The sequence below is a fragment of the Falco biarmicus genome, chromosome 3 (genome assembly GCF_023638135.1).
Source record: "Falco biarmicus isolate bFalBia1 chromosome 3, bFalBia1.pri, whole genome shotgun sequence".
Lineage (NCBI taxonomy): Eukaryota > Metazoa > Chordata > Aves > Falconiformes > Falconidae > Falco > Falco biarmicus.
In genome coordinates, this window is record NC_079290.1 from 56,358,318 (window position 1) to 56,373,872 (window position 15,555).

Consider the following 15,555-nt stretch of genomic DNA (forward strand, 5'->3'; position numbering starts at 1 on the left):
CAGCTGCTTGTGAACTACAACTGGTACAGCAGCCAGTTGTAAATTTTACTACCACCTAGACTAAAGCAAAATGACATATCCCAAATCTCCAGTGAATAAGGGGTTGTGAGACACGAGCAATGCTGAGGAGCCTGCTTGTGCCTTGTCCTTCTGCACACTGATGGTTTGGACTGGGAGAACCAGGGCCTGGCAGCTCCAGGAGGAGGAGCTGGTGCTACAAAAAACGGCTTAAAAAAACCTCAACCCAAAAGAATGGTCTGGGAAGAAGTTCCAAGATCTTGGCTGGAGGAAACATCCTGATAGCGAGGGCTCCGCAGGGAGATGAATGCCAGGAGATGGCGAGGGCCCTTGGGCAACCCCACCACTGGCTTCTTAATAAGCAGCTTTATGTCCCAGAGGAAGACAAAACCAAAGCCATTAGGCACATACAGATGAGCGAACTGAATCATTTTACATACTGTCACTGGTGGAAAAGAGTCTGGGTTTTCCAAGCTTTTTTTTAAACTTTTATTTATTTTTTTAGAAAAGGAATAAACTCTGCATGGTAGAGTGTACAGTATATAATTTCAAAACAGAACAAATGATATGGAATGGATTATTTTTCCAAACTATTAGAAGTTGAACCTAAAATCATTTGTAAATCAACACTCATTACCATGTAAGACAAAGGAAAAACAATCAACGTGGTTTTTGTTTGGTACAGATTTCCTCTACCACTTCAGCCTGAATTCCCAGGGTTGGGGAGAAAAGGGGGGCAAATCCTGCCCGTTGTCCTAACCATAATTGTACTGACCAAGCTTTGTGCTCTGAGACCTAGCATCATATGGCTTTATATACGTTCCTAAGTGAACAGTGCAACATAATCAACATCTTAAGTGTTTATTCCACATTCAAACTGTAACTGAACATCACTTTGAAACCCTTTCCCGCCCCCAAAACAACAGGAACAATAAAAAAAAGCAGAAAGTCTCCAGCAATCAGATTTCATCCCAGAAATCTGTGTAAACTGTAGATCAGGGTTGGGTAGCAGCACAGAAGACAAAAGATGTGACAGCATGATTCAATAGCGTCTCTAAAGACTACTGTAAGACTGTCATTCTTTAGTCTGCATCTTGCAATCACAATTTGCTTTCTCCCTGCAATACTATAAAGCAACATTAAAAAAAAATCAAGACTCAAAAGCAAAAGGTAGAAGCCTTTATAGAAAAGTAAAGCTTCTGCTTAGCCTTGAGTGGTCACTATTAGAAACAGATCTCTGCAATCAGAAGCAAATCTTGAACGTATATACACGACTTCAGTGGAAAGGGATGCAGCCAAGGATGGAAGCCCTCCTAGCAAACCCGCAGACCGTTTTGGCTTGTAGGTCAACTACACTGCCTTTTGGGACTGAATAAACCGGCAGGGCAGCCGCAGGCATCAGGCATGCTCCAGGCTCGTGGCTCCTCTGTCCCTGGGCTGCATGGGGGCCGCGAAGAGGAGGAGGAGGAGGGAGCAGGCTGCCGGCAAGGGCTCCCCTCCCCTAGCTCCACAATTGGCTGAAGGACGTGTGGGATGCAGCGGCCTGGGGTGTTGCACTGGGGAGGTTAAGTGCAGGCTTTTCTCTTTACCCCCTCCTCCCTATTCCTGTTGGAATGTATCTATAGCAGTAATTAGATAAGTATTAATAGTAACTGTAAGCTACCATAGTCACTCTCCCCCTTAAAATGGAGGGAGAGCAATAGCATCAAACGAATTCCCATTTGTCCTGACATGAGTAACCTTTCCAGATCCTGTAGAGCAATCATACACAGGTGTTTTTCATACTAGAATTTAAAGGAGTCAAAGCTGGTAAAGAAACTGGATGTTTCCTGGCCTAACTGAAGGAAATAATAAAACTGTTTAAAGTAAGAGCGAAAGAAAGTAAGCATTAGTGTGTTTATATCCTCTGGTATGTCCCACTTCTCTACAATCTGCTCACAAGCCCTTTCCATACTCTGAGCAAGCACTCCCAAACTTAAGAAAGGTAAGGCTTCAGCTAAAGTCTCACGGCTGAGTTTATTATTTATTTTATATAATTACCATAAACGTAAGTATATTTGACTTTACCAGATCCATGTGGGGCATGTCAAGGGCAAGGCTTGTTAAGTGAACCAGCGTGGGAGAAGATTGGACAGGGGTGTAATCCCACAGGATAACAGCAATTGAACAATGTCCGTAAGCATGGCGCTAGCTTAGTGTGTATGTAGCACTGGGGAGCTTGGATGAAACTCTCCAGCTTTCTGGGTGTCCAGTCAGAAGCAGGGAAGCTGCAAGAAGTTTTACTGTAAAACTCCAGTACTGAAAAGTCTAAAGGAACTGGACCTCTAACTTCAATGGGCACTGATTTTAGGTTTTGCACAGTCAATTCTGTTAAAAACCAAAAGTTTAATAGCTGATGCCCCTGCTGTTGGAGCCTTAAGACACCTGTTATACTGCTGAGCCCTACTCTTTTTTTTTTTTTTTTAATAAAACACTGTTTTAAGATAGAGCACAATAAATGTGCTTATTACGCACTCTAACATAGAGCACAGAAATACAACACTACAGAGTGCAAGTCTAACCATCTCCACAGTGGGAAAAGTGCGAAGGTTAAAAATACGCATGTGGCTTAACACAAAATATTTTTAAAAAACATGACATGGAAATCTTATACTAATGCTTTCATCTTTATCACAAACGTGACTGAAAACTTAAAGTCAGTTGCTGATCCTTCTCTCATAGTAGCAGTGGTGTAATCCTTTCAAAGGTACAATGCTGGAAAGACCAGAGAATAAAAAAACCAAGTGTCCAAAAATGATCCCATTTAACACTTTTCCAGTAGTTACATTTTTCAAGAAGTAAACACGTAAGGTCACCTTGATCTTCACCATCGGTAACTGATGCACTTGGAAACAGCTAAGCCAACCACCTGGACTGAGATCAGTTCAGTGTTGCGCACACACACACACACACGGATACACACACAAACACCCCACAGGAAAAAGTGCACTTTCAATTGCTGATACAAAAATAGATTGGCACATTCTTTTTGACACAGTGAAGATATCCTCTTTAAAAGCTTTTTCACTTTAAGAAGTCCTCTTGGAAGTTGCAGCAGGTCTGTAGAAAAAGCACTATGAGAATGCACTCACGTGGGCTTCCAGGGTTTGTGTGATGGAGAGAGGGGTGGTCATGGAGGCTGCCCTTCCAATTTTTGCCACCTTTTATAGCTGCAGTCCCCACAGGTAGGCCCAGTCGCCACCCAGTTTCAGCACATTAACCATTTACCAACAGCTCAGTCTTCACCTGCTTTGAGAAAGTAACGATACGTGAATTTGTCCAAGCTGAGAGTCTTACATTGATGCAGTGTTTGCTATATGTTGCCAGAAAAACTGTTTTGAGGAGAGAGAGTGAAGCGTTAGGAGTCTGATGTTGCATTTCCAGTAGTAACTGTGGCTCAGGAGAGCCAAGCGGGAACAGTCGGGAGCCCCTTCCCCGCAGGGCAGCCAGTGCTAGGAGTTCTGCACCAAGCGTCTGTAGTGTGGCATCACTTCATGCTCAGGAAGGTGGAGAGCAAATTCCAAGGCCACCAGCACCGGGAACTCGAAGGCGATCAGCTCTCGCCTGTTCAGCCGGAACTTCTCTTCCAGTTTCTGCAATGACAGACAAGTAGAAAAAGAAAGAAAAGAAAGAAAGTCTTTGTGAATGAGGATTTGACTTTCTAGTGCTTTCTTAAAGATAACATTATTCAAAACGTGCGTGCCGCTGTCATTAAACCTCTGCGTTGCTGGCCTTGCATGGCTCTAGGTTTAGAAAATGAGAGCGGGATGAACTGGATGTACTGACTCCTTACTGTGAACGCAAAGCTCAGCCAGCCATGCTATTTCTGACGTGTTCATCATTTCACTCATTCCATCTCCAGCAGATACATCTCCTAATGATCACAGTGATTATCACTGCAGGAAGAGGGAACTCCTGGCTTCACACAAACATTGAAATCACTTGTGTAATGGAAGGCATGCACCTCCTAACTGCCCACAAACTCCCTGCACTGCTTGAAATCACTGATTTTGCTTTCAGCATCAGTCTGTGTTACAACGCCCTATTGGGAAAATTATTTCTGCTGCAATTAGATACATTTGATCTTAATACCTCAGAGGCAGAGGATGTCATCTTCAACAACCCTAAGAACAGTGAGTAACAGAAACTACTCTCCTCAAGGGGGATGAAATGGGTTTTATAGTTGGCTTTCTGCTGTAACATACTAAACCTCCCATCTGCTCTGCTGTTTTCACTGGATTCGGATGCTACAAGTAGGCAAGCAGCTGTTCAGGGATATTTAGCCCCCCTCCCCACAACCTCTTCTTATGATCTCCCTGGCTTGCTACTTCTCTGCCCACTGGGTCCACTGAAAAGCTCAATGTGTCTTAAGGACGGAATGATGATTCAGGATAGCAAGAGAGGCCAGATCTTCCAGCTCCCACTGGGTTGATTTTTTTTCTGGTTGTTCAGAGGGCTTTCTAACAAACTGTCAACCCAGCTCTGTGACTGTGGCAGAAGGGCATGAGTCCAGTCCTGGCCCCCAACCAAGTTCCCGTCTCCTGAACTGAGTGAGCTGGTTGTAGCCAAGTGCTCAGCTACCTGCCTAACTTCTGCAGCATTAAATCAGATTGGTATCTTAGTGCTGGTGAAGGATTATGGAACAACGCTCCCCCCTGTTAACTCTTTCACATGAAGTAGGTGAAAGACCAAACACTGTACTCTACAAAAAAATACGCTGGGGTGAGGTTTTCTAATGCAAACACTTCTTTTAAGTTTTCTTTCCCAAAAGCTTAACTTGATGAAAGAAATACAAACTTGGTAGTCTATTAGACTCCCTCTGGAATTAGTATCTGCATTTACCTCTCAAAGGAGAGTCCTTACTGGCACTCTTGAAAACGTAATTAAAAACAAAATTAATCTCCTGAGAGTTAACTTTTAACTTGTACTGACAGAATGGTGGTCAGATACTTCTCAGACCTCACAGTATATGACACCAGGGTCTTCAAACACACCAAAAGAGCTTCCCTCGCCTCTGCAGTAACATTGATCAGTACTACTTCCATACAAATATGAAAAAAAAAAGGTATTTAGCTGGCTGTACAGCTGGAAACCTAGAGGAAAACATGACTACTGACAGGCGGGCTTGTGTAGAGCACACACTGGCACTTCACGAAGAAGGAACACTGGTAACCTATGGATACGTACATCTATAAGATGCTTGACTTCATGTTTTCTGAGGTCACTGCCAATTTTGGCTGCTAAAAGAACACAGGCTCCAGCACAAAGCTTTCTATTTTGCTTGTTCAGCTTCCCCTTGAGAGCGAGCTTCTCAAAGTAGACAAAGGCCATGGCCACTGTGGGCTCTTCAAAACCACATTCTTCTTGAGCAAGCTTGCGCATTTCTCTCTTCAAGCTGAGTAAAGAGACCAGACAAGTATGCTGTGAGCTGTGTCTTAAAACATTTCTCATTTCATCCCAAGTGTCATCTTTTCATAGATTCCTGCTTAGTCAAGTGGAGGAGAAAAGGAAAACGTAATTTACTGGGCAGGTATCTTTACGCTCTGTTTTGGGTACACATTTCATGGTGCATTTTGACCTCACTCTTCCCCCTCACTGCCCCCAACACATAGTTGTGTCAAACTACAAAAGCAACTGAAAAGCTCTGACATTTTTAGTAACAGTATTTCATCAGAGGTCTTAAGCTCCACACAATTTATTTAGTAACAACAGCTTGATTGCTGGTGCTCTATATGGAGCTTTGCTGCTGGTTATGGTTGGGCAAATCCAGACTCACAGGCTTTCCACGTACTGCAGTATTTTCTGGTTACAGAGCAACATGACTCAGTATCCTGGCCACTTCGGTCAAATGAAATTATCATTATTTCAGTGAAGCTGTACGTTGAGCCTGCTAGCCTGGAAACAGTGATGAAATACTACAGCTTTGCTGTGAAGCTGACCACTGCTTCTGCTTCTGGCCATGCTCTCTGGACAAGGCACAAAAGTCAGCATTTCTCTTTCCTCAGTCTCCTTCTAAGCTAAGTGTCATGAGTTTAGAGACTGTTGTGTTATTTTTCCGGGTGTTTTAGTATAGTGCATGCCCAGCTTGCATCCTCATCTCATTATATGCTGCATTTGACACCTGACCAATGCGTGTTTGTACATTCCCCTATCTTGTTTACTCAGCCCACTAATTAAAGCAATCATTTGATTTATTCTGCACCTCTACCGGTCACGGCTCCTGAAGATCAATCAGTGCTGTGTCTCGCCTCATACATGGCAGCAACTGCACTGAAATGTGAGACAGATGCATCATGTTGCAGCCTTACCAAGCTTTGCAACATACCTTCTTATTTTACTAAGGGTTAACTTGATGTGAGGGAACTTCTCCTTAAAAGTCTCATTCATGTCCTTCTTGAGATCTGATGGCTTCACGTAGTCTATGACTGTGGTCTGTAACACATGGTCAAGAGAGAGTTACTCTTTTAGTTTGTAACCAACAAGATGACTCAATTCCCAAAAGCAAGGAGTACCTAACAAGCGCCAGTCAGTCCCAGCGCTTTCAGCAGAGGGGAAAATTAAGTCTGAATTAAGGCAACAATTTGTTTGTGACTGCTCTGTCAGAACAAGTGACCTGAAATCTGAGATGACTGTACAGCACAAGCCTTGAACAACACATACCTCATCAAGATCTTCCAAGTATCCGTAAGAGTGAATTTAAGCTACATGTAGGTGGATGACATCTTGCTAAACAAAAAACCCAAACAAAACCAAATCACAGTAACTGATCCGATGACCAGATTTTGTGTGCATATCTCCATTCGGTTCTGGGACATACTGTCAGTTTCTCTCCAAATGATTCTTCAAAGGAACCACTGGCACAGATTCTTCACTGCCATAGCATGCATTTGTGATAAAACGGTAATAGCCTATGCGGCAGGTCATTCAGCAGAGTGCGAGATAGTAATGCCGTCATAAGTTAGGCAGTAAGTGGACAAAAACGCTGAGCTGGGACAACGTTTCAAGCATACAGTCTATTTCCTTTATGTTGAGCGTCCTGTTCTTTTTCATCACAACCTAAATAATTCCCCCAAATAGCAGAGTCCTCCTGGCCAGTACTGCAATGCCAGCGCTCACATCTACAGATACACAGCACTTCTCTTGTTCCCTCAGTCTTCGTTCTGGTAGCATTTTGCCCAAATTCTCTGTCACCACTCACCTGGCCGAAATCTATCAGCCGACCAAACCAACCTTCATTTTGGGGATGTGTCAATTCTCTTCCTGGCTTTGGCTGTTCTGCCCCTTGGACAGAAGCAGAGAAGAGCCCCAGCTTATGCAGCTAGGGGACAACCTCGTCCCCAGGCACCCAGCTCCCAGCCAGCTTCAAGCATGGGCAGTGGGAGAGCAGCAGTCTGCAGGGCAGTGCATTCTCCTTCCAGTAAAGTAGTTTTTCCCTTCCAGTTTCTGTTTATGATCAACCTATATTATAGTAAAGGGCTGTCACCGCTGAACAACAAGAGGTGGAAAAAGGCACGCAAAACACTTGTCGTGTGTTATGCCTTTATCGCTGTATTACATCCCCATGGGAATCTGAATCAGCCAAGAAGGCTGACAGCATATGCTTGCAGGTTTTTTTAATAATTAAAATAGTATATGGAACGGCTTGGGGAGAAGAGAGTGTAACGGCTCTAGACAGCAATCTGACAGCTCTTGTTATCTGACATTGTTCTTGTCTAGATCCAAAATGAGCATGAAGGGAACACGAAACTGAAATAATGGATAATTACAGTAATTTAAAAGAAAGCAGAGCATGTGTTTCCCCTGAGTAGCGCACAGCAGTATTTGAGGTAAACATACTGTAACAGAGAGGAAAAACACAACTTCTTGCCATGGGATGTTGTTACGGTCATACACATGTTTTATAATGTGGGCCACTGCTATTTGATTTGCAGTGTGAGAAGCATCATCTGTCCAGATAAATTGCTCCCCACTACATCCCAGCAGGTAATTCTGCTGGGCACATCACACCCAAGTCTCCTGCTGCTGTCCTGTGTATAAACGCTTGTGAGTCCCCTCCAACACAGTTACGTGTTATGCACTAGTCCAATTTTTGCTCAGTAAAAAGGATAATTTATTAAGGAAATTCAGTCCTATTAAGAAAAGCTTCCAGAAACCACCAAAAAGGAGGAAGCCACATCAACCCTCTTCAGCCACCTCTGCTGCCCTGCATGCGCACAGATAAGCTCGAACTTGGGTCCAGGCAGACACGGCAGTGCCACTGAGGTTAAAAATTTATATGCTGTCTTGATGCTGATGCAGGCAATGTGCTATCATGCCTGAATAAAAGAGGAAAAGCCAGGGAGGAGAAACCTTGCCCTACCTGGGGTTGGAGCGAAAGGCTTCAAATGGATATGTGGGTCTGCCTGGTTTTAATCTCGGAGAGGTTGGCTGGACCTAAGCACGCACCCATGCACGTCGTTGCAGACAGCTTCTCATGTGCTTCATCTCACCTGGCACACAGATATGCTGGAGTTTCATGTGTTATTAAGAGGGTTCCTCTTAGTACTGTTACAAGAGGACTACTGAAACGAGCCACATAACATAATTTAGACCAGCACCATCTGCTACTCAAAGTACAGAAACATCGGTCGATGCTGCTCTTACAGAGTCAAGAGATGCTCAGTAGCATCTAAGGGCTACCCACTACTAAGATGATTTCCGTTACTACCAGCATTTTCTGGATGTCTTAGGCAATCCTCGAAAGAGTGAGCTCGGTGTTACTGTGCAAAGCTACATGACACCTTATTTCATGCTTCACTGCAAACCTAACTGCCTGTTGTTCGCTCTCCATTACCTCAGAGCTCTTTAGGTTTATCTTGATTATCTCCCTCAAAGCATCATGGATTTTTCTGGCAGACTTGCCTTCGGCTCTCTCCAGGTTATCACCTTCCCTTGCACAGAGGAGGATGCAATCACACAGGAACCTCACACAAAGGACAGAAACCCCTCTGCAGCGGAAAGGGCACTGCAGCTGAGGGAGGACCTTGACCATCCTCCAGACTCAGCTGTAAGGGCTGCACAGAAATTATGCCAGACAGCAAGTTTCAGTCATCTTCGTGTCTAACAAGTAGGTGCCAGCGTGACTCCAGCTCTGGGGGTGACTGCGCAGAGGGGGAGGGAGCCCTGGGCTCTGGCGCACAGCAGCAGCACCCCCCGGGGCGCACCTTTCCCCACAGCTGCTCTGCAGGCACCGTCTGTCTTACCTGGGACTCCTCCAGCCCGTGGGAGAAGTGCCAGAATTCAGCTAAATTCCCTTTAGAAGGAGAAAAGCGCTTTTTTAAAATTTTCTTTAAAGTGAAGCACTTAGAGGCTTGAGACTAAGCAGATGGCTTAAAACTGAAAATGGTAAGGAGGTACGGCTATTTTTAATTGCGGAGATTTATCAGTTTTGTCCTGTTGATAAGATTCTCCTCCCCAACCCTGAATACTGCTGTTTCCTGTGAGACAACAGTCTCTATGATATAAATCACAATAATGAAATCCAGATGAAAGCTGGTGCGTGCTGGTTTTGATTCATGTAACAGGGTAACGGCAGCATGTTTGAACACACTGGCTCTAAGGCAGCTGTCTCATCTTGTCAGTGCCATGCTGGAGAGCTCAGCTAGCTGCCCTTATTCTCAAGAATCTTCATCCCATCGCACACCCCCCACCCCCACCCCCCAGCTTTGATTTCCCCCCACCCCCGCAACTGCTGCAGAAGCCTGACTTTGTCTGGGCAGCGGGACCCTGTTTGCCCAGCTGCTGCCTATAGAAATGCATGCATGTGGAACCCTGACCACCACAGAGGCAGGCAGCAAAAATAAAAGAGTATCTGTTGACAGGTAACTTAAAAGCAGCGCTGTATTAGTGTCTGTTGAGTGATCAAATGAGTCACCCCTGCTAGCTGTTTCTGACCAGGTACTCGAGCACCCCTCTTGCTGTCACGCTGGGGCTGGGGCACAGCACTCATGAGGCTACATGAAATCCTGGTCCCCGACCCTGCTCCTGCCCAGGGCAATTCCTGCACTCTGCAAATGGCTCGGCACCAAGCAGCAGCCCCCCACTCACTGCTGCCCCTGCCCACGAGGGATGGAGCAGAGGAAACCTCTGGGGTGGCCCAGTGACCCACAAGGACCAGCTGGGATATGACATGGAAGGGTTCTGACCTAACTTCATCCTTTGCTGCCTGCTCCCTGCTCAGTGTTCACGCTTCCCTGTTTTAGGCCATTTCATTGCACTTGAGCTGCCTGCGAGTCCCAAACGAAGCTGCCATGTTGAGAAGACATGACTGTAAATGGCATGGATCTTTGTCTGTCCGGAACAATTCTGGTACTGCCTGTGTAGGAGAACCGTTCAACACTGATGCCCCAAATTTTATGAAGGGTTTGCAAATATTTCCCCCTAAAAGGAGCACAGCATTTTTCTATCCAAACATGCTTTCTTATACATAATGTTACTCCCTACCAGGCAGGCACCCTGCACTCCCAGAACTGTCAGACGCGTGAGCAAGGCACTGGGAACTACCAAACTGTCTCATACTCTAATCTCGAATGTTTGCAACTTCTGTCATCCACAAACATCTGTCTTGTTTCTCACAGCTTATTTGCACAAAACACATTTCACTTCAGTATTCAGCAATACTTTTTCATGAGCTCTGTTCACATCCTCTGTATACAAATCTGTGCGTGAGTATTTTAGTTTGGCAATGCAAGTTGCACAAGACAAATGAAAGCCTTGATATATGGTAGCTGACAGATGCCTGGAGAACATGATGAATGCTTTGGCCAAAATCTGTACACATTTTTTTGCATGACTGGCAGTTTTGAACTTGGAGGTTAGTTTGTGTGTTATTCACAAGCGTTTTCAAGCAGCTGCTTTCTCATAGGAAAGCTGTATATATAGTTTCATAAATACAGGAGGAGGAAGGATGCCTGAAATGGTTGGAAAGACTGGCAAGATGAAATATTGTTGAAAATAAATCCTACTTTGGCACGCTACCAATAAAAGATGATCTAGCCTTGGATGCCTGCATCTCCTGCTTAAGGAGGATAAAATCAGAATAGAATAGGTGAATAAAACGAAAGATACATGATAGGCTCTCTTCAGCTGTCATTACTGTGTACCCCTGAAAAACCTACTTCACATAACGCAGACAGAAGACTGATGCCTTTAACAGACTTTCAGTAGGTCAATGGTAAGTTCTCAACCACATAACAAATGAAAATACTCAAATGACTGCACTGCCTGGGTACCTTAATGCATACTATAGGTGACCAGCTATGTAGTTATAAACTGTCAGCAACCTAATTTATATAGTTATGGCTCAAGATGCATATATATGGGAAATCCTGATAGAGCAGAGACTTAAAATGGTGATGGAAAATGGTAGCAATTCCTTATTTATAATCTAAAAGAACCAACCCCAAAAGAAAAAAAAAAGGAAAAGGAAGACTAAAAGAAAGTGTTTCTGTTGTTACAAAGTTATTAACTTTCAAGGATCTTAAACTGAAAGATTTTGAATTTCACAAAACAATCTCAAAACTACCTCTGTGAATTAAAGCGCATGGAAGGGCGCCAGTTTATTTTATACGGTTAACACACTGGAATCATCCTCAATTAATACAGTGTGCTACCGTTACAAAATAGTCATTTATTGGAGTCTCAGCCAAATATAGCATCAAAAGCATAGACCACAGGGTTTAAATATGAATATATACCAGCACTACAATACTCTTCTCCCTGAGACTTTTGGGTACAAGGTCAGCAGCTGATAAAAAAGCAGTTTGGAGATGCCTGATTTACAGCTACGGAAGCAGCCTGAAGAATAGGGTGACAGCACCGAAGGACGCTGGCTGTAGCAAAGTACTCCTGACCTTGATGCTCCTCGTGAAGGACAGAACAGGAGAGCGAGAGACTGAATGCGCTATATCATCATGCAGGGCTTTTGTTAGACTACATGGCCAGGGCAGCAAGCAGTTCTAATTTTAAAATCACATTGGAGGACTAATATTTCATAATGCAGCCTGGCTGTGCTCGACACTAGTGCAGTACCTGGCAAATGCAGGCTGACAGCCCGCTGCAAGAGCACTGCAGATATCTGCAACACATTTTTTTACTGATGGTGTAGAGACGTCAATTTGTTTTGACATAATTAAACCAATACACTGAAATTGTTGTTAAGTACCCAAACCATCTCCAAGTCTATCCCTTGGGCATGGATAGATGGATATTGCATGGATGTTATTACAGAAGGGTCACTCAAAGTCAAGAAGCTACTGATCTGGCCTTTTCTTCTTTTGCTGCAAGTTTCAGCAGTGCATAGCAGCCAGCTAACACACTCCTGTGTTTCTGTGTTACCAACAAAAGCAGGACTGCAGGGTCAGCCTCAGTTCTGTTGCAGAGTGAGTTTTCTCCTTCTGCATGGAAGGAGTTTGTTTCTGCTGGCAAGAATGCAGGGAGGCCAGAGAGGCACTGACGGGTCTGGATGTACGCTGGTTGACATGAGATTCTAGCAGAGAAATTACTGCTCTGTCTGGTAGATAAAGCTCCTATTCTAGAGAGATTTAAGAATCTGCAAGAATTCCTGTTTTAGCAGTATCAGCCAGGAAGACATCTGTTAACTATGACATGATGTTTCCCTCCTTCCCCTGCCCCCCAGCATAAAATTTTTCTACCTCTTACTGTTTATATTGCGGCAGAGATTGTAGACTCTCCTACAAAGACAACACTAAGCGAAATGAATTCTCCAGGGTAGACCAGAATTTAAGTATGACTAATACAATTAAAACAAGCCATAGAGTTTGTGTTGGGAAAGTACTGAAGCTGCTTTTTCAGAATCATCCCGACAGGCTGTTTGTGGGCATTACTTTCAGACATGCGGCAGTGAAGTGTATATTCTTTGAAGCCAGGAATTTCACCTCAACAAAAAAAACACCAAAACCAAAGTGCTCCTCCTTCCCTGCAGCTATCTTCAATGAGGAAGCTCAGCTACTCCTTGAAAACAGCTGAGGACTTGCAGTTAAAAATCCTCTGCAAGTCAGGACTAATTCAGCTCGGTAAAATTACATGACTATAAAACCCATGTCAGTGACAACAACCTCAGGCTCCACAAAAACGGAGGGAATGTGTCCTGTGCTAACTGCAAGTTATTTCAGAGCAAAATCCAAGACCGACCACACATTTTGTCCATTTTATGCCTCAGGATAAGGCCTGCGGTGTTTACTGATGCAACATTCACACAGACCTCAACTGAGTGTTACCAGTGGAGAAATCCTGGCCTGCAAACCACGAGCCAGCTCCCAGGAGTAATATCTGTCCACGTAGCTTTATCCCACAGTCAGCCTCGCAGCCCGGCTTCCCACCTCGCTCATCTGCACCACCACGTGTTCCCGTTCCTCTCGCACACCTTCCCCCCATTAATTGCTCTGACACCCATAAGGGTTGAGGGGGGGAGGGAACATCTACAAGCTCGCAGCTGCCAAGCATTAATGCTAAATGCTGGCCAAGTAACGAAACTTTAATTACAAGCTGCAGCTCTCCACACACAAAAAAATGTTCGGCGCTGACATCAGAGCCGCTCTCAGCTGCTCTGGCACTTGCGAGAGGCGGTAATTACAGCTATACTCCACTCAGGACCAGAGGCTGGTTTCAATCTGTGTACAGCAGCTTTACAGCTCTGAGGTCATTTGGCAGAGGTCTGTCACTGCCGCGATGGCTGTGCACGGTCAGGAAAAAAACACAGGTTTCTTACTGGCCTCAGACTGCAATTTGCTTTAATTGCAGCATATGACAATTTTTATATTTGGAGAAGAAAATTACTTGAAATTACAGCCTATTATGCTCCTGTTTGCACTGATGTGAACTGCAGGGAGGAGGAACGCCAGCTGAGTCAGGGAAGTCTAATATGGATGTGAGTAAAGTCTCCTACATAGCCAAGATGGCCCTGTATATTCACCAGGTTGATGCACAAGCCCTCCTTACCCACAGCCCGAGCTGCAAAATGCTGTTTAACCTGCAAGTTCCGAGGACACTCCTGCACTACCTTTCCTCCCTTTTCTCAGCTGAAGGAAGCACTGGCCCCTTGTGAAATCTCTCAGCTGAGCACTGAAGAACCACCACCCAGTCCTTGGTTTCTTGCGAACCTGTGCAGCTCCTGCAAGAGAGCTCATGGCACATGCCCGGATTCCCACCAACAAAAGAACACTTTACATCCTTCTTAGATTAGTGCACGCCTTCAGAGAGGGAGACAGGAGGGCTGCAGACCCTCAGGCAGTGCTGAAGAAGTGACAGCTGGAAGGCAAATTCACGAAAAAAACCCCAAAATGTCAAATAAGACATTTTTGCAGACACAGCAATAACTAACCCCTAGAGAAAATGAAAAAGCAGGGAGACACCTGGCAATGCAGATGTATTCTAGATAAACGATGACAGTGATTTTAACAATTGTCCTTGAAGTCCATTTTTCACCTCTAAAGTATGTAGTCATAGCTCTGTCACAGTGGAAATCCCCAGACAGCTCCTTTTTGCAATAAGTAAGAATACGGACTTCAAAATGCTGTGGTTAACCCGCACATGGAAAAGGAGGGCATGGAACACCCACTCCTGGGCAGAGACCTGCCCTGCAGGACGCTACCCTGGCTGCTCTATTTTGACTCACCCAACCATGCCCATCTCAACACCAAGTTGAAAAGGGATCAAAGATCTCAGGTGATCCTAGAGGATTTGGATTGCCTGGCAGACGCTCACAGCCTGAGGAACCTTGGAAACACAACCACGTCTCCTAAAGCTATGTTTACTTTGGATGCTGGTTAACAATGCCTTTCTCTTTGAGGGCAGACAGTCCCCTGTACACGATAATAACCATATCAAAACCCAACAAATAATTTCCCACCCAGATGTAGCTGCCAAAAGGTTGACAATTTGTGGGTTGGCAGCCAAAAAGTAACTTGCCAACCCTTACAAGTAAAACTGGTTGAAAGAAAGCAGAGGACACACCGGACTTCCCATTTGCAAATTCAGCACAAACACAGCCCCAGAGCTCAATTAAGCCTTTCTGTGCAACAGGCAGAACACTTCTGCCAGCAGGGAGATAAGCTTCAACCTACAGAAGCCACAAAAGTGCATTTATTTTGAAGAAGGGGCACCCAAGAACCCTATTATTAAATAAAGACCAGGGTGGGGTCAGAACAGAACCTACAAAGCCCATATCTTTACATAATTTAACAGTTTCTTAAATAATATATTTTGTTGCAAGTTCAGCGAGAGCATGGACGACACTTTACACCCCAGTGTGGCGAATCCTATTTGTATATAGGTAAGAGTGCTAGGTCACCACTTCAGAAAAACCAAATTTTTCCCTGCTGCCTGCTACTACTTTGGATGTATAATTCAGACAGATTCATGCTTACATGCATACGACGGCACCGCATCTTGCGACAGTCCTGCCAAAACAGCACAGCAAAGTCTCCAGACCTGGTGCAA

General features: G+C 44.6%; 1 protein-coding gene across 2 annotated transcripts in view; it reads right to left on the bottom strand.

Annotated features, from left to right (window-relative positions):
- Positions 1-863: 863 nt before the first annotated feature.
- CABLES1 (Cdk5 and Abl enzyme substrate 1) overlaps positions 864-15,555 on the bottom strand; it is an 81,571-nt gene continuing 66,879 nt past the window's right edge. For both annotated transcript variants that reach the window (XM_056331309.1, XM_056331308.1), the window contains 3 exons: positions 6,383-6,489; positions 5,245-5,452; positions 864-3,650 (listed from right to left, as the gene is read on the bottom strand). In XM_056331309.1, the coding sequence (XP_056187284.1) occupies positions 3,510-3,650; positions 5,245-5,452; positions 6,383-6,489 (456 nt within the window). In that variant the 3' untranslated portion in view covers positions 864-3,509. The remainder of the gene's footprint in view (positions 3,651-5,244; positions 5,453-6,382; positions 6,490-15,555) is intronic.